General features: G+C 37.6%; 1 protein-coding gene across 1 annotated transcript; it reads right to left on the bottom strand.

Moving 5' to 3' along the window:
- Positions 1 to 13,922: 13,922 nt before the first annotated feature.
- Positions 13,923 to 19,524, bottom strand: LOC145008879 (trafficking protein particle complex subunit-like protein). Its single transcript, XM_078967502.1, has 9 exons — positions 19,010 to 19,524; positions 18,679 to 18,743; positions 17,787 to 17,901; positions 17,448 to 17,571; positions 17,264 to 17,344; positions 16,885 to 17,202; positions 16,633 to 16,799; positions 15,693 to 16,522; positions 13,923 to 15,577 (listed from the first exon to the last, which is right to left on the bottom strand). Exons 1-9 carry the CDS (start codon positions 19,357 to 19,359, stop codon positions 14,145 to 14,147), a joined length of 3,483 nt encoding a protein of 1,160 aa, XP_078823628.1. The 5' UTR covers positions 19,360 to 19,524; the 3' UTR covers positions 13,923 to 14,144.
- Between the last annotated feature and the right edge of the window lie 713 nt (positions 19,525 to 20,237).

Here is a 20,237-nt window from a genome sequence, read left to right as displayed (position 1 = left end):
ATCGGACCGTTCAGGGTTGTAGCCCGGGTGGGCAAGGTGGCGTATAGGCTGGATCTACTAGCCGAGCTCAGTCAAATCCACAGCACTTTCCATGTTTCTCAGCTGCGGAAGTGCCTAGTGGACGATTCAGCAGTAGTGTCGTTAGAGGATATTCAGGTTGATGACAGCTTGAATTACATTGAGCGCCCAGTCGCAATCCTCGACAGGAAGTCGAAGGATTTGAGGAACAAGAGTGTGGAGCTAGTGAAGGTGCAATGGCAGCACCGCAGGGGTTCGGAATGGACTTGGGAGCCGATGGACAAGATGATGGAGCATTACCCCGAGCTGTTTCAGGATCGAGCAGCAGACTTCGAGGAAAAAGTCTAAAATAAGTGGGGGAGATTTGTAGCACCTGGTTCCTGGTATGTAAATCTTATTTGGGTATTTTCCATTTTAGCCTTGGACTCGGCGAGTCATAGATTCGACTCGCCGAGTAGGGACGAGACCCGGGACACGTTTAAGTTGGCGACTCGGCGAGTCCATATCCTGGACTCGGCGAGTCACCGCTGTTGGATGAAACCCTAAATTTCAAGGGTTTGCACCCTATTTAAACCCTCATTTCCGCCCCAAGCTCGCCTCCATTCACCCTCAGAGCTCCCAACATCACTTATACCCTTATTCCTTGTGAGATTGAAGTGTTTTGGTGTGTTCTTGAAGATTTTGAGGAGAAAGAAGAGTAGATCAAGAAGAGGAGAAGGAGGCCAGGCATCGTTGTGTCATCACAACGTTTTCCTTGAGGTATAGCTCATTTCGCCTCTGTTTTCAAGCTTGTAGTCTCTTTTAGCTTCATGAAAGTCCTTTTTGAGCCATTCCCCAAGCTTGTTTGTGCATTGTGGGTTGTAATAAGTTGTTAGCCTCTAGATCTAGGCATGATTTAGTCCCTGGAGCTTGGATCTAATGCCTTTATGGGGTCATAGTGCATGAAAGCCCTATATCTACCCCTTTTGGTGCACTTTGAGCCCTAAAACCTTCATTGGTGATTATCTACACGTAAAGTTGGAAACTTTACGTGTAATCCATGCCCTAGAAACCCATATCTGTGAATGGCATAGACTGGAATCGAGCAAATCTGTGTATTTTGTAGGTGCATGGCAACGACTCGGCGAGTCGTTCATGTGACTCGGTGAGTCTGCTCGCGAGTCTCCGAATTTGTCCCCTTTTCGTAGTGTCGAGTGTGCAGTGAGTCACGGGGTGTGACTCAGTGAGTTGGAAGCTGAACTCATCTATGGAGGAACTCGGCGAGTCGATTCCCTGACTCGGCGAGTTCAAGGCAATCTCCTTAGATCAAGAACAGACTCGGCGAGTTGTTCATACAACTCGGCGAGTCTCCGCATAAGTGTTTCCGCATTTACGAGATTCACTGGGATTTGTACTCTGATATTTTGATGGGTTGTATGGTTTGGCTTTTAAACATGGTTTACGTTGTGTTATGGTTTGATCAAAAAATGTTTTTAATTATTAATGTTTTCTATAGTAATGTTTTTAAAACGAAATTTTCGGACGTGAAAATTGGTTCGTTACATATTTTATATCTACAAATATGTTGGGATAAAATATGAGTAGATGAAATAGTTGATGTGTGATGAAATAAAATGATGAGAGATAGGTGATGATAATTAGGTGAGGATAGATAGGTGATGATGAATCGGTGATGTAGGATGAAAGATACTATAACCTTGTCCGGAAATTTGGAGATGTAGTCGTCTACTAGAGTATAGATGGCGATAACGGAATATTATAGACAACCCCGTGGAAACACCAGTAGGCTCATAACCTGTAGGTGATGAATGACGAGTTTAGGCGATGTTGTAACTACGTATTCATGCGATGATACTCTGACCCCTTACTACGAATTACGAGTTCAAGAGATGTTGTAACTACGTATTCATGTGATGATACCCTAACCCTTGTTGGGCATGTATTGAGGGAGTAATCCCTTAATCAATATCGCCTATGCGATGTAGGCGGTGATCCTTAGGGAGAGTCCTTAGGAACAAACATATAAGGAAATATGATGTAAGGAGATAAGAGGTAAATATGATGTAGGAGACGACCCTTAGGATAAATCCTTAGGGAAGGTACTTAGGAATAAAGAAGATAATGGGGATAGGTAATTGGGTTAATTGTTTGATGATTAAACATAATAATTATATTATTGTGGGTTGAAAACCCTATGTACTCACCAGGTTTCCCAACCTGACTCACTCAGTTTACTTGTATCACAGGTGACAATGTGAAGTTACACTACACTGAGAGATTAAGGAGATATAGATCACTAGTGTAAATGAATGTAAGTTCTGTTTATGCTTATGTTTCTGTATTGACGATGACATCCCAAATGTTTTAAATGGAATAAAAATACATTTCTTCGGAAATGCTTTGATAATGAAATTATCATGTTTTTCTGGGAACAAATTCCACAACGTTTTTATTGAAAGAGATACTCTGATTTTTATAAAGCATAAACAAAATCGGTCTTTTCTGGCCGTGAAAATTGGGATGTCACACAGTTGTACCGACTTCGAGATGAAGGACTTGGGGGATTGTGAAGCACATTCTTAGAATGAGCATATTCAAAGACAAATTTATCAGCATATTTAAAGTTTCAAAAGAAATATATCTAGAAAGTATTAAAGAGTTCAACAATGGAAGTTGCCAAGGTTAGGAGTACATCTCTTAGGAGTCACTTGAAACTCTCCAAGAGTCCTATTCAAGGGATCGAAGAGGGAAAAGCAGAAATAGTGAAGGTTCCTTATGCACGTTCGTAATTGGTAGCCTAATGTATATAATGGTGTGCACCATACCATATATATTGCTCATGCATTTGGAGTTGTCAGCAGATTCATGTCCAATTCAGGACAGCATGATTAGGAAGGAGTCAAGTGTTTGTTTTTCTACATAAAAGGAACTTTGGACATCGCCTTACATTTCCAAAGGTAGAGGATCATCCTTGAAGGCTTCATCGATGCTAGCATGGAAGGTTATGTAGATTCGGGTAAAAGCGTTGTGGATTATGTGCTCATAGTGAAAGGAAAAACCATCAATAGGATGTCAAGGCTATAGATGAGTCTTTCTCTTTCAACCACATAAGAAAAATATGCTCCCTCCATCCCAAATTGATAGTCCACTTTTAGCTTTTTAAGTATTTTTTCTTTAACTTTGACCTTAAATATTTTTATTTGTGTTATATATTACTGGATAAAACTTATAACAATGAAAAAACATTTAAAATACAATCCATTCATATATTTTTCATTAAATATTATCTATCAAAAACAAAAATATTTAAAGTCAACGTTGAAAAAAAAAAGACTTCAAAACTCAAAAGTGGACTATCAATTTGGGACGGGGGTAGTATATGACTTTTGTAGAAGTTAGAAAGGAGGTTATTTTGTTGAATAGCTCCCTATCAGTTAGGCTTGAACCAAGAAAATTGTGTCCTACAATATGAAAACCAAAGCATAGTTCACCTGGAAAGGAATTTGGTGTTTCACAGTAGGTGATGAGAATAAATCCCGAATGATCGATAGATTCAAACAGGTAAATAAATCAAGAACAGAGAATGAAGATCAAATATGTTGAATGATTATTAATCATGGCCTTAGAAGATCTTGATAAAGAACTGCTACTGTAAAGGCGTGTAGGGTTTACAAAAGTGATGATTACAAGATACGGTGCATGCATGCATCTTAAATAGCTAAACCCTAACAATCAATAATCGGGTGGACAGGCCCAACCCAAATACAAAAAGGACTAAATTATAAGCCCACAATGATGCAACACATAATCCCCAACAGTAGGATGAACACATCAAGTTGACTTTGAATCCAGATTACTTGATAAAGATCCCTTCTTGACTCTGTCTTATGTACAAACCAAGGAAAAAGTTAATCGGACCCATGGAGCTCATCTCAAACTTAGTTTCCATCCAGTTTTGGAATTCAAAGGTTAAGTTGGGGTTAGTTGATCTGAAGATGATTTCATCAACATAAATTTGGATGATCATCAAGTCGTCACCATTTTTCTTGTGAAAAAAGGTAGGGTCGATTGATCCTTGTTTAAATTTAGCCTATTTTAAAAAACGAGTAAGAGTTTCGTGTCAGGCTCTCGGAGCTTGCTTCAGACCATAAACCGCTTTGTCCATAATGTAAGAGTGATTGGGATATTTTTGTTAACGAACCCTGGTGGTTGTTCCACATATATTTTTTCTTCCAGTTCCCCATTTAGAAAGGTATACTTAACATCCATCTGGTATACTTCAAATTTCTTGTGTGCTACATATGCCAAGAAAATACAAACGGATTCCAACCTTGCAACTGGTGCGAAGGTTTATTCATCGTCAATACCTTCTTCTTGGAAATAACCCTTAACAACTAGCCACTACTTGTTTTGTATCATGTTTCTTTCTTTGTCCAGCTTGTTACGAAACACTCATTTTAGACCAACAACGGATGCATCCTTCGGAGTAGGAATCAGTATCTAGACCTTGTTTCGTTCAAACTCATTGAGCTCCTCCTACATTTCTTGCACCCAATTATAATGATCAAGAGCAATTTGAACATTTTTAGGTTTAATTTTGGAGATAAACGAATTGAACATGCAATACTCCAGTTTAGAGAATAATACAGTTTGCTTCGCCTTTTGTTGTGCTTTCGTAAGAAATCCTGAAGACAATTCTCTTATAATTTGAGTTTTTGGATGATCTCTGGTCTATTTGGTTAAAGGAGGGTAATTTGGATCATAGGTTGGATCCATTTTAGCTTTCACATCCTAAAATTCTAATTGTACAACCGAATCATCATTCGTATTATCATTCTCCCCCTCGAATGATGGATGTTCTTTTTCATTCGGAGTTGAACCCTCCCCCTGGAGTGTTGGTTCAAGAGTTATTTGAGGAGATGAATGCTCCCCTTGAAGAGGTGTACTTGGTGTGGAGGTTGAAGTAGAAACCTCCCCCTGCGTTTTAGCATTTATATATTTTGATGGAGACGGATTTTCGGAGTGGGGTGTTTGTTTTCCATATCTTTCGTAGTGTCATTAATGATTTTATTCAGTTCGTCTTCCTTGTTGTTTGTTGTTATGGATTCTGATGAGATTGCCTTTTCTGGCTCGTCAAATAAGTTCATGAACTCCTCATAAAGGCTAGAAAGTGGAATTGTCATCGGATTTTTCACAGGAAAGATTTCCTCTGATTTCGAATCGACCTTTTGATACTTTTAAGATAAGTGTCATCAAAGGTGGCATAGTAGGTCTCTTCGATTCGTTTTGATCTTTTATTTAGAATCTTATATGCATTAGACGTTAAAGAATACCCCACGAAGATACATTTGTCAGCTTTCGCATCGAATTTGTTCCTTTGTTCCTTAGAATTAAAGATGAAGCACTTGGAACCAAAGACATGGAAAAACTTAACATTAAGTTTTCTATTATTAAGAATTTCATAAGGGGTAATAGAAAATCTTTTAGTTAGGAAAGATTAGTTTTGCGAGAAACAAGTTGTGTCGATAGCTTCTACCCAAAAGTAGAGTGGTAGATTCGTGAATGATAGCATGGTTCTTGTAGCTTCTCATAAGGAGTGGTTTCATCTTTCAATTACCCCGTTCTGTTGAGGAGAATAAGGAGCCAAAAATTTGTGAGTTACTCCTTTCGTAGTTAGAAATTCTTCAAACGCTTGGTTTTTGAATTCCAACATGTTGTCATTATGAATGTTGCGAACCAGCTTTTATTGTTGTAGCTCAATCTGATTTATGAAATCCTTGAGTTTGGGGGTGGCTTCGGATTTCTATTTAATAAAATGCACCCAAGTGAATCTGGAAAAATCATTTACAATTACGATTATATATATGTTACCACCAATACTTTTAATTGTAGAAGGACCACAAAGGTCTATATACAAGAGTTTAAGTGGTTCTATGACTTTCGTATTCACAATTTTTGGATGACTCTTCCTGCTCTATTTCTACATTTCACAGGCTGAACAAAGATGTTCTTTATCAAACTTCAAGATAGGAAGCCCTCGCACATGATCATCAAGAACAAGTTTGTTGATGTCTTTGAAATTCAGATGCGAGAGTCTTCTATGCCATAGCTAGCTATCATCAGAAGAAGCTTTCGTAAGTAGGCAGATCGCAGGCTTCCCTTTTATAGGGTTCAACTTTATTGGATACGTCTCGCCTTTTCTCTTAGACTTCAACAGCATAGTTTTTGACTTCTTCTCATTTATCTTCGATCCTTCATCGTCGAATGACACTTTTAAGCCTGTGCCTACAACCAATTATGATACACTAATAAGTTTTTGTTGCAAGCTTTCCACGTACGCTACCTTGCGAATAGAAAATTCTCTATTTGTTATCATTTCATATCCTTTTATTTCGCCAAGGGAGTTGTTGTTGTATTTTACTTTTCCTCCGTCCTTTAGTGGCCTGAACTCTCATAGTTCTTCCTTCCTTCCCATCATGTGATGCGAGTAGCCACTATCTAAATACCATTCTGATTCAAACTGCTCGTCATGAATCACCTACAAAAATCAAAGAGATTTAGGAACCCAAAGTTGTTTGGGTCCATGTGAGATTTTCGCAGAAACTGGAAAAGTAATAGCAACATCAACTAAATAAGATCTTTTAACCAAGGTGGTGATATCTTTCTTTGTGATTTGAAAAACGGTGATCATATTGTCTTTTATTTTCTTATCCTTTATGGATATTTTTCTTTGTTTGTTTTGGATTTGTCGCTTGACAACTTTCTTTTCAGGCCTCTTAAATGGAATTTTAGGTTCCGAAATTATCTTTCCTTTTCCTTTAACATCTTTCAATGTCTTAGTTGAATGTGAAGCATTCGTGTTTGGAGAGAATTGAGACTTTGACTTTTCCACGGGTTGAGTTGGTTTAGAAAAGTAGTTTTTTGAAAGACTTTAGCTTTTGAAACCTGTGGAGACTGAGAATTAGTTCGTGAAAAACTCGTAGGATTCGTATGTAAAGAGATTTTAGCATTTGGATTGGATGATTTTTCTTGATAGACGAAGTTAGGAGTTTTCGATCTCCAGAATTGTTTTCTTTCCTTCAGGCTCTTGTTATATCCCGCATTTATTTGACGTTTTTGAGCTACAAACTGCTCAGAGGATTTGTAAACATTAGCACTAGACTTCGGCTTTCTAATGGGAGTTTCGGTCTGTACGGATATTGTTTCACTTGGAACATTTTTGGTTCCACTTGGACTCCCCTTTTCATAGCTTGAGTTGACTTTGTTCAGTGGCTCGGCTACATATCTGCACTTCGTTTTCCAAGAGGTCATTTCAGAGAGACCTTTGGTTTCATCTGTGTTGTCTATGGGAGTAGACCAAAAATACGCGTCGCATCCGTCTTTATTATCTTATTCGACCAGGGATGTTAGTTCAACTATCTGATTTTTGTTCAGTGTCTTATTTGTGAATACCTGGTTAGGAACGGTTTGAACCTTTGGAAAATTGTTGTTTTCGCTTTTAAGACCTTTGAATTATTTTTAGAAATGCGCGTAAATTCAACTGGATTTTCAGAAATTAGAACTTTCGCAAGTTCAGTTTCTCTTTTAACAAATTCTGAGCAATCAACATCATCCTCTACAGAGAGTTCACTCAGATCACTATCATCATCGAATTCAGATGTATTTTCAACATTGAGTTTATTTTTTAAACTCAACTTAGTGCTTAAAGAGTCAAATTTCTATATAGTATCAGATTAAATTTTCTCTATGTCATTTTCATCTAAAAGTTGTTGTAACATATTTTTGTGGTCTTTGGACTGAATGTAAGATTCAATTTTGTCTGGTCCTATCAAGTAAGCTTCCGAAACTTCGTTAGATGAGACGATCGATTTGCACGTGTAACAATCAGCATTGATTTCATCCTCTTTCAATTCAAGAAAGAGCAAAATCATCTTATGGATTTTCTTTCCAATTTCACAATCAAGATGTAACTGAGTAATATTAAAATAAAGTATTTTACCAATTAAACAAAAAATGTTTCTTTGTTTCAAAAACCTCAAATTGTCTCGTTGAGAATAAATTAAATCATCCCTAGACCAACTCTGACTCTAACTTCTCAATCCATATGCGCCTCTCTTTACTTTTGTTCGAAACCCTGCCGATTTGATCGATTAAGTTAGCATTATTTAAACGGGTTCTTTTTAAACTATCACCTAAACTAGAGAGTATAAAATTTAAATCATTCAGTTCAGTTTCATAACGAGATATAGGGATATTTAGAGAGTCAAGAATAGAGTGTACCTTTCTAATCATCCTCTAGCATTCACTTATCTACTCTAGGACCGGTTTCGCAATGAAACGGTTATCGGAGACACGACCACCATCAGTAGTGTATCATCTAGGCTCCGGACCTTCATTTGTCACCATAAAGCACCTTCCACCAAACTGTGAATCATCAACCTTTTCCACAAAGCTTCTCCTATGAGTCGGCCTACGAACCTCTTCATCCTCGGAGTCAGTTGACCGCACTTTGACTCTACCAAATTCATCATCCTGTTCATGTACAATTAAAGCAGGTTTAGCTTCATCAACACTCTTCTTCTTGCCTTGATGTTGCTGGTTAGCTTGTCTTTCTCATCCTGTGGAACATCTTTGACCTGAAAAAGAAGATTATTATAATCAACTTGAGTTTTTATTTCTCTCCTTGTTCGAGAATGAGCGAATGTCTACACAGTCATGGCATCCCATATCAAGGAGCCATTATCTTCAAGACCAAGTACATAATCTTCAAAATTCAATGCCCACATTTCATAATCATTTGGAAAGAGTATAGGGATCCTTGTTGTAGATCCAATGTTGTTTGATAGATTGATGGAGTTGACGTGAGAATCGCCAGGTTGCATGTTGTCGATTTGATAAATACATGTAAGAACGTAAACCTAAAATTGAGTATAGGGTAAAATAAAGATCAAAATTCAACGTATGTAATTGATGAAATCAAAGAAGACGACAAACTATAGATCCTATTAAAGCGGAAACCCTTAAAGCTCTTTAACAGAAGAGATGTGTATGGATTACACAGTCTCCTTCTCTAATACCAATTGATGAGAATAAATCTTGAATGATCGATAGATTCAAACAGGTAAATAAATCAAGAACACAGAATGAAGATCAAATATGTCGAATGATTATTAATCACAACCTTAGAAGGGCTCGATAAAGAACTGCTATTGTAAAGGCGTGTAGGGTTTACAAATGTGACGATTACAAGATACGGTGCATGCATGCACCTTAAATAACTAAACCCTAATAATCAATAAGCATGTGGACAGGTCCAACCTGGATACAAAAAAGACTAAACTATAAGCCTACAATGACGTAACACATAAGTCCTAATAGTAGGATGAACACATCAAGTTGATGTACCATTTTATCATGGAATTAATAAATGAAGGTATGCTTAACTTGAAGAAGATACTTACTGTGAAGAATCCTATAGATATGTTCACCAAGGAAGTGACGTGGGAGAAGTTTAGGCTATATATGACCTCAATTGGCCTTCGGTAAAATTGGGGAGAAGGCGCAAACTAGAAAATTTTTAGGGTTACATCTTGGATCGAAATAGTTGAATCTTGTCGTTTAGTCTCCAAGTGGGAGATTGTTGAGATGTTGAGTCTTAAATAAAAGGCAGAAAGCGAAATTTTCATTGCACCTTTGGTCAGTGGAGAAGCATTATGAAGAGCGCGGTCTTGTCTTTGACCTAAAGTGAAAGCGAACTTTGATATCAAAAAAGGTTGGAGATATCCGGAAGAATTTAAGTCCATGAAGAAACATAGTTGTGGCCATGTTGTAACGCCCGCGTTTCCAGCTAGGCTTAGTAATCAAACATGTAACATGTGCGGTTAAGTCATGTAGTCATTTTTTGAATGAATAAGACATTATTATTCATATATTTTGTGCTTATGTGTTTGATATAATACTAAGATATATTATATAATAAAATAAATAAGATTTAAAATACACAACAAAAATAAAAGATCACTTAGGGAAAATAATCTCAACCTAGTTATAGTATTCATAATTCGGATCCTGGACATATTTAGAACGCCTCAATCCAACTTAGAACGAAGAAGTTAGGAAGCAGCAAAATCACGCGATAAAACCGACACGGCTACGGAGAGCGTAAAAAGTGAATATCGATAAGATTGCTTTTTATCTTAGGAAGTCTAAACAGAATTCATAGATGTCATAAAAGCGAATTCATGTGTATAGGTATCGTCTAAATCTGACTTCACTAGAGGAAGTTATGATTTTTCTAAAATTCGGCACAGTAGTGTGCACATCGATATCGAGTTTCAGATAGATCTAATGTTAGCCAAAACAATCTAAACGAGAGTTGAAGATATCGTTGTTAGGATTCCAATGATATAAAAACCATCGAAACAGGCGCCCGATGTGAGAGTTATGCATTTTATACGGGCTTTAATAGGCTAAGCATGTGTAAATAAAATAAAGTCAAAATTAGCCAATGAAGTCTAAAGGAAAGTTGTAGATCTCATCGAAAGCTTTCTTTGGATATAAATAACGTAAAAAATGGAGCTCGTATGAAGGAGTTATGCAAATTTAAAAATCTAGAAATGTCACACACACATGCATGTCGCGCGTAGCTTGTGCGCGAAATCAGCCGCGTAGCCCCACCCAAATCGTGCCACATGTTGATAGCCCTGTTGCACAATGTGCCAGATTCCAAACTCACCTATAAATATCAGTTCATTCTTTCACTCTCCCCACACCCTCCGGTCGATATCTCTCTAAAAATTTTAATAGTTAGCCCATTTTTCTTCATTCTAGCCTAAGAAGAACCCCTACAACACCCTCGAGTGCTTATCTTGCCATAATCTTTGCGTAAGAAAGACCGAAGTCAGTATTCTCCCTGTTTAGATCCCGATTATCATCTATTGTACTCTATAAGTGAGCTACACTTACTCTGTCGATGTGTAATTTATAATTATAGTTGTAAGTCGTTACTAGGATCTTATAATTAAGATTTATCAACGATTCTAAGTTGTCATGTGGATTGATCTACTAAGGGAGAGGTGTCTAGAATGGTCATGTCGGCTTGGTTGTTGGATTTCAGAAAGACTATATATCGAAATGATCCTGCCTCCCGACTGTCTTGTATGGCTGATCCTTACTTGTTTGATCTTGAAGTAGACTTTGGAATTGTTGAGGAATCTAAAATCTTAAGATAATAGTTCCATGTAGTATGAAACTAGACTAAGACGTAGCATTATGTACATCTAGGTATTTTGAGAAAGGTGTAAGGTGAAGCTTTGCCCGATTCACCAATCACCAGACACTTTGTCAAGTAAGTGTGTACTTATTATCAAGAACATAATCTTAACTTAAAAATATCCATATAATAAATGTTGTTCGTATTATCTATGTTATGTGTTATTTGTGAAGATATGATAGTAACGTTTGGATTAGGAATTGTTGTAGAAATCAATTGCCTTTAGATATAGGTCTTGCCTTAGATTAGGAATTAGACTTATAAAAGATTCCTTAGTGTCGAATAGGTTTGACATCAATTAGGTCTCATAGTTGGGTTAGAGTGTGTGGGACCAGATCGGGATGTAATCAACCCCGTCTTGGGATAACCAGAAATGGTGGGTCCCGATCAGACAATCGGACGATATATCTGGGTCATTGAACAGAGTAGACGACCAACACATGGCTGTTCTAGGTGGTCTTGTGAATTACATTGCTAGCATGGATTTACAACATATGGACGTAGATGAAATGGGAAGGCGTATTCATCAAAATCTCTCAACATTAGTTGGCTTATATGACTTAAACTAGCCAAGGACTCCCCAAGCAGGTGTAGTCAAACAATTGCATAGAAAGTTCTTCCGATAAGGTGATTCTTCCATATGATTGTCAAAATAGGATATGTGAGGATCGGTTGGGATTGGGTAGATGGTCTTAGGACAAGTTATATATTTTCACCTGATATATGTCTTGTAGGAATGATATTTTATCATTGGAATGTTATCGGCTTGAAAACCCTGCGTATCTCACCGGGTTTCCCAAACCTAACTCACTCATTTTATTGAATCACAGGTAATGGAGCCAAAGTTGAAATTCCCTAGTTACGATGCTGAGTGGAAAAAAAGATAGGTTTGCACTAGTTATTTCGGGACCTTTTTATTTAATTTGTAGCGTATATTCAGATATAAACGAATAACGTTCTGAATGTTTTAATATAATAACTTTTGTTATTTCAAAAATGTTTATTTAACTGGGAACTTCCGCATTTGAATACTTAAATGCGTAAGGAAAATTTTTAAATTGGTTCTAAAAATGGGGGATATCACACGTCCCGAAGCGCAGTCTCTATTGCGGTGTTACTAACCGAAGTGGCAACGAAGGAGTTTCTAGCCTTAAGTTTCAATGTTGTACGTAAAATCTTTGAGAACAAGTTTTAACTCTATGCAAATCTATCAAAGTCCTAATGGCCCAACCTAGACATTTGGCTCAACTCGACTATAATACATCTCATTTACCGTAACCCTAAGTGTGATGACAATGTGAGCCGCTATTGTGAGTGCAGTAAATACATAGTTCTTTGTATAGTCTTTGATTTCAATAAAAGAATCTCTAGTTTGCCTGTGGACATAGCTTGATAAGACAGATCAAATAAACCACATTAAACCTCTTTATATTATCGTTTAATCGTTTTAGCATAATTGTCTATATCATTGTCCTTGTGTTTGTCGACGTTGCATCTTAAATCCCAACAATTAAAAAGGAAAATAGATTTGATTTGTATGTAACCTTGAAGTTGAAGTTATTAATCAAGTTAACCAATCCATAGTAGTTGATACCATAAATCAAATCCACATCATAACATGTGTTATTTGACTGCATAACATTGTTGATTCACTCCTACGACCTACCACTACAAACAAGAAGTCTAAAAATCTCGTTTTATACGAATTCATTTGTGAAGAACACGTACCTATATTGAGACAAATTTGTTTATTAAGATGGTAAAATCCTAAGCCCAAAGTAAATAAAAACCTTAAAAACTGGTACTAAATTTCGTTACAAAATTAAATTGTCTGAAATATATAAAATGTTGCTGATTTACTCTTCAAATGAGCTCTTATGGAGACAACAGAGACTCGAACATAGATAGAGACGTGATGTGATGTGGGATACGCTAACACATGTTTGAGTAATATGGTTTATCCTAAACATGTGATGCACCAAGTACAACACGAGTAATAATCACCCTGATAATCTATGCTTCTTCGTATTAGTAGAAAAAACTAGAATAAACCCAATGGATGATGAAGAACAAAATTTGAAGAAACCCGAAATTAATGCAACAAAAATTAAAAACTATGATCGTTCTTGTTATTGTGTGGATTTAGTAAGTCAAAAATGTTGTTCGCTTCCACTACTCATCATCTACACAACCCCAACGGACCTTTGTTTCTAGATTTATACCTTTCATGTATGGAGGATGAAATTAGGCCTATTTAAATTATAACATATTAACGCAATACTCTAGAGTTTCATTTAATGAGAGAAAGGAAAAGAAGCAGGAGGATTGATAAATAAAAAAATAAAAAATAAAAAAATAAAAAAATAAAAAAATAAAAAAAAGATTTATACTAATCTCCCTTGAAAATTGTCCTTCCAAATTGGGAGGAATTGGAGAGAAAGGAAAGGAAGATCTCCCTTTTTTTTCTCTTGCTTTCCTTTCTTTTATTTTCTTTAGTGAACTCGGGAGCAGAGTGTAAGTTGTTACGAGTGATAAATGTAGGAGCGTGACTTTCTTTGAAAATATAAATACCATTATTTTGACCTATCAATGTAGCTAACTAGATATAATCGTATGAATGTACAAAACCAAAAACACCAAATGATAAAGTTTCCTTTATTAATTAATCTCATCAATAGTCAACCCCACTTCACAAAAAATAAAAATAGTTCTTTCCATACAAACCCTACATCCACAAAACCTATTGATCGATTCAAAACAACCACGTCTAATCATATCATAAGATTGCGTAAAAAAACCAAAGTATGTATACTTACCACCCAAACAAAACACATCACACCGGAAACGGAATCTCCTATCCGGAACCAGAACCAGAATTCTTCCCGGATTCCAATTCCAATTGGAATTGCGGTTTCGAAGGGAATACAAAAATAGTCGAAGCCGCAACCGTCGGTTGAAAGCCCGCTGTATATCTCACCGAAGTAATCGTAACCCTCGGAAGCTGTAAAGAGCCCGAACTTAACGGGACAAGTTTATAACTCAAAATATGCTCCGATAATGGTAAAACAAATGTCGTATCGTTATGTGGGCCCGATAAAACGAAACTTTGTGAGTCCGATAATGAAAACCTAATTTCTTGAAGTAGTTTCGTCTGGTTATGAACCCGGGCATAATACGTGAACGGCTGCCCGAGAATCCCATGTGGCGGGCACTCTAAACTCACAATCAATGGCGGGAATTCCACGTTTAAATCCGGTAAATTTTGCTTTGTGAGAACTTCTTTCGATGAGTCAAAATCGCGTCTCCATCGTAAACAAACACTTCCCATGTTAAGTTTCGTAATATTCGCCTCTGGTTTTACCGTGAATACTTTTTTAAACTCTTCCCCGGGCAGGAGTGTAGGCTGCCCGGGATGCTGCCCGGAATCTTGATTTCCGGATTTGAGATTGTCATCGGGCTCGACGGACATTGAGATTAGTCTCAACGGGACTTCGGTGCAATTTGTGGTGCTGACAACGAGTATGCTTGTTTCATTTACGGGCAGCGATGCGGGCTGACCAGAATCCGGGGTACGTTTGATTCGAGAGAGTAATAGCGGGTCCCGCCGGAAGGGTAGCATGAGGCGGTGGCTGATGACAACCGGAGTTTTTCCTTCAATTTGTAAGCTTTTATGGACATGTACTTTCGGGCTGCCCGAAACCGGGGAGTACCCGAGAGAGACATAAAGCATGATCGGTTTCGGGCGGTGCCACCGGATTTCAAGATTACATGACCACGAATCACCAACGTTCAAAAAAGGAACCGAAACCAACCCGAACGAGTTTTGGAATTTCCGAGGGGAATCGGAATCAGATTCCAATTCCAATTCCGGGCCCGATACGCCGAGAAGCTCAACATGAAGATTATCCGTAGAGGATACTTCGGCTTCTCTCGGGCTAAGTAAACCGACCCCTCGGGTGTCCACTAGATTGATTTTTAATTCTCCGGAAAAGACGGAATGGCCCTTGGAGGTGAGGGTCACGGGTAACATGAAGTTTTCGCCGACTAAAGCGGGACCCACGGAGTCCAATTTAAGGTCGACCTGCGGGTCGGGTTCTTCAACTTGGGTCACTTTCATACCGGAGAATGCGATTGCGGGGTCTTTTGTTGGGGAAGCTTCGAATCGGTCCTCGAATTTCCAGAGGGGTAAATCGGTCATATTGGCGGGACTTTCAGCTCCACAACATATGCTGAAATGGGATCCGATTCGCGCAATCACGTATGTGCATTCCAGCTTTCCACTATTCACTGCATCATGCAAAAGGAACAATTAAATACGAAAAAATAGAAATGCACTTTCATTTATTCATGTATAACAGCATCATGTGAGATGTAAATCAGGTGCTGTAGTGGGCCCACTTACCCGATTTGATGTCATAAGTTAACCGTAACCACTTATTCGTAAAAAGTTGAAGCACTGGAACCGTTTCAACTCTCCGGTCAGGATGAACATTAGTAATCGCGGACTTCTCCCTTCTTCGCGCATTCACAATTATAAAATTACATTCCGATTGATTAAACTGCACCTCCAACTGATCAATCTCAACTGGACAAGGCAATTGGGATAAAATGGAAACCGTAATCAAAGTCGGAGCATACGGTTTCACAATTTGTTCATGAAACGCAACCGAAGTAAGCAGAACAACTCGAAGCGGACTCACAAGATCAATCTCAAGATGAACCGGATACTCCCCGTTCACTTTCACCCCACCACCGGAATCGGAACCAGAATTGGAATCAGAATCTTCAAGAACGATGGAAAACACTTCTTGGTGGATCCGTTCGACTTGTTGGAGAGAGGGGGACCCGCCGGGGCCGTAGTCTTTTTGGATTCCGGCGAGTGGGGAAAGAGGGAGGGCGGCCATTTCGAGGGAATACGCGATGAAGTCTTGGGCGGAATTGAGATTCCGGGAGCATTCGCGGAGGTAACCAAGGACTTCCCATAGTAGAGCCACCCAACCTTCTTGGCGGTAGAGGGTGGTGAGTTTATCTAAGTGGAGTTTTGCGGTGGTGTGGTCGTTTGAGGTGAAGTATTCTTTTGCCATTAGAAGGCGGCAGAACGAGGCGGATCTTTGGGATTTTGAGCTTGTGTACGCTTCATATGATTTTTTTAGTAATCCGATGATTTCGGTTGAGTCACGGGATTTTTGGAATTCAGTGAGAGTATATTGGGTGTAATCTTCATCTGTAATACTAGAAAACCAAAAAAGTAATTTATTTAAATATATTTAAAAAAAAAATACATATATCATGGGAGAATAGAAACGGTATTTTTATTTTTGTATGTGTTTATGAAGACGTACAGTTGCATTACAGAGGTGTCCCCGAGATCAAGTAATCGAACATATTGACCGATGTAAAGAGAAGGAACAATGGAATCAGAACTGTCATCAGTCTCCGGAATGGAATCAGGCATGGAAAGAGCAACCTCTACACATGTTTTCTTCTCCTTTAGATATTGAGCAGCAAGCTGTGTCATGTCAACATCAATTAGTTTGGCAAAAAAAGGTTAAAATATAATTTAAAATTAATGAAAGTAGGTTGGTATTTCTTGCCTGATAATAGTATGCAGGGCGGAATTCCCAGGCTAAGGGAGGAGAGGAAGTGGTTTGCATAGTTGCATTGCTACTTTCAAGCAACTCAGCAAAAACTAAGAATTGTCTGCTTAGCCATTCCCAATGAAGAAAGTTGACTTGTGGTGGGCCCGTGACCTTTTTATAACAAGAATTATGTTGGCGAAACCATTTAATTGCATCCACAACTTTTCCACCATGTAAAAGTAATGTTGATATTTTAAAATGCAATTGTTCTGCAACTGCTTTGATCTCTACCAACCGTTGGATCGGAGGTAATCTAGTGGATGTCCCAATCATCTGTAATTTGAATTGTTAATAAAAAATTAAAAAGTGGAAAAAAAAATGTTATAAAGAGAACCTCTCGTAGTGCATGATAGCCATCTTCATACATCCTCAATGCTTCAACCCAATCTCTCCTGAATTCTGCATATATAGCAACCTAGAATTGGATTCAAATGTCAAGATATTATGAACAGATATTTGCAACACTTGAAAAAAAAAAAAAAACTTGTACAGAAATTTATAAAAAAAGAGTTTCTTACTTTAAAGCAGTAGCGGATATTAAACTCTATAGAGGCATAAGTCTTTTTTTCAAGCCGCATTTTAACCCTTCTTCCTTCATCCCTATAAAAGGTAACAGCTAGCTCTGCAAATATGCTTCCTAGCCTACAGTTCAATCAGTAAGTAAAGAGAACAAACATTGCATAATAAGTAACAAGGAGCAAGGGTAAGAAGGTAAATACTGTATTCATACAGAAACAATGAAAGCAGATACCTACTAGTATTATTGATTGTATTTGCTTCCTGCTTTATTATCATACACTAGCAATAAATGAAGAGAGAGAGAGAGAGAGAGAGAGAGAGAGAGAGAGAGAGTATGCCTGTTTAGGGATTGGTTCAATTCAGAAGCATCATCAGGGATAAAGGTAACAACATATTTTGCATCTAGTTCAGCACGCTTACGAAGAGCAACCATGCGATCTTCAGTGATAAAATCTGTAACAAAAAAAAAAAGTAATTTCATCAACAATGGACATTATGATTTATGAATGAAGCTAATTGTGTATTGGGTTTATAAAAGTGTCTACATTTATATAGATCATAGATGTATGATGTTTCACAATTTCCCAATTTATGCAACAGAGTGGTGTTTTACCAATTTCTGCAACAATGTTTCAATTTATCTGTTTATGCAGCAATGTTTCATTTTTTTACCAACTTATGCAAACAATGATTAACTTTGTAATCAATTCTTCAACAATGTTTCACTTTTTTTTTACCAATTTATGCAACTGACACGAATTATGTGACCATGTTTCATCACATGTTCCCATTTGGGATGTACATCAAGACTTGCAAGATGTCCTTTTTAGGCGGAAAAAAAGGATAAAGATGACGATCTTACCCCTAATGCAAAATTCTCAGTGTAATTTAATTTAATTTTCTAGGATCTGAATTTTGTTTGACAATGTGGAAACTTCCTCTTATTTTTTACTCTTTTCAATCAGGAACCACTATATGATCTAATGTGTTGTTTCTATTTTACTCTACATAGCAGGAAATTGATGATGAGACTAAACCCACAATACTGTAAACTTGAAGGAGAACAAACATAACAGAAATCAAAAGATACATAATTGATAATCACCAATGATGTTCATAACCATGAAAGCAGAAGTATTAACTTACAGAACAACTAAAAGGTATTTTATATGGAAACCATATGAAGTTATCAAATCAATCAAGCATCATACACAGGTAAAGCCCACTTACCTCTGGAATTAAACCGCACAACGACCACCACTACCAGTTTGATATTCCTCCCTTTAATCACTGCTCTGTCATGCATAAAAACGTATAAATGAACACATACATTTAGGCTTCAATTTGATTTCAGGTGTGAAACCTTCTAGTTTTGGAAAGTAATTTGTTTCTGTTGCCAATTCAGCACCAACATTATTTTGTTGTTAAAAATGCAGTCGCAATATTTCTTGGAAAGTGTAAAGTCCAAATCAATTTGAAGATAAAAGTGAAATCAACTCGAAATTTAACTAAGAACGGAGAGATTATCATAACAAAAAGGTGGAAGTGCAAAATGGCATACTTGAGGTTTTCGATATCGGTGCAGACCTGTTGCCACAGGGCGGGATCACCGGACAGTTGATCGGCATCGAAGAGAGCTGCAACAACTGCAGGAACCCTAGTACGATGCTTCGAGAGCCAATCTCTTTTTAAAATGCCGCTAGAAGTGTAACTTGACGGCAATTGATTTTCTTTTTCCTTGGGGGTTTTGGCTATGACGGAGATCTTGGAAAAATCTGGTAATGCGAGTGTATTGATCGGCGGTTGTTCCGAGTGGAGATGAGTTGAGATCGTGGCATGGAGGTCTGGATGACCGACGATAGATACTAGTGTGACCGGTGGTGTTCGGAGTTCTTCGGGGTAATCTTCCATGATTGTAAGAATTAGGGTTTTGAAGAGGGCGGAGGTGGCGAAAGGTGGAGGAGGAGGGTGGTGGTGGTGGTGGTTTTTCGGCAATGTTCAGGGAGAGCTGATCTGAGCAGGACGTGGTTGCGATGTGTTTCTTAAGGTGTGATGGAATATGGGACTCAATGAGTTGACTCATCACCTATGTAATGGATTAAAATAAAATAGGCAATGTATTTAGATACAAGTCATTATTTTGGTATTTTTTTTGCTTTACTCATTATATTTTATATTTTATTTTGATCTATAAAAAAACACATGTTTTAATAAATTTCCACTCCGACCATTTTACACCTATTTTGTCAAACAAGACTAGGGATGAGCATGGGACGGAACCACCCGTTCCGTTCACGATTTCCTAAATACCGAATTTGATCGAAAGTTAATTTCGGGTACCAAACCAAATTAACATCACCGATACCGGTACCGGGAATGGTACTGGTACTCGGTACTAGTACCGGTACCGACGGTATCGATTCTCGAATTTTATGTATTTGGAGTACCAAGTACCGTCCCGTATTTTTAAATTCGGTACCGGTACGTGATCGGGATGTGGGACAAACTGCTCACCCCTAAACAAGACCACCTCAAACCTTACCACTAAAAATTACATTATTTTTGTATAAAACTAACACCAAAATTCATTTTAACTCCAACCACACATTAAAAAATTACACTAAAACATATTTTAATATTATAAAATACAAAACAATAATTATAAAAACTAAAAAGCAATTAAAATAACCCATTTAAAGAAAAAATGATTTAGTGTTATGAATAGTAGCCTCTGTATATAAAGGTCATATTTCTTCCAACAAAAATAAAAACCATTTTTAGTGATTGAT

Source organism: Lactuca saligna, chromosome 8, assembly GCF_052625555.1.
Source record: "Lactuca saligna cultivar CGN05327 chromosome 8, ASM5262555v1, whole genome shotgun sequence".
Taxonomy (NCBI): domain Eukaryota; kingdom Viridiplantae; phylum Streptophyta; class Magnoliopsida; order Asterales; family Asteraceae; genus Lactuca; species Lactuca saligna.
Note: the sequence above shows the minus strand (reverse complement) of the source record. Positions and strands in the feature narration are given on the sequence as shown.

What these genes read in the sequence shown, in the direction of transcription:
- LOC145008879 (XM_078967502.1), bottom strand. Translation starts at nt 19,359, where the DNA reads ATGGAAGATTACCCCGAAGAACTCCGAACACCACCGGTCACACTAGTA. An exon ending in GACACCTCTGTAATGCAACT is followed by an intron (nt 16,523 to 16,632) that starts GTACGTCTTCAT and finishes TTGGTTTTCTAG; the next exon opens with TATTACAGATGAAGATTACA. An exon ending in AACTTATGACATCAAATCGG is followed by an intron (nt 15,578 to 15,692) that starts GTAAGTGGGCCC and finishes TGCATGATGCAG; the next exon opens with TGAATAGTGGAAAGCTGGAA.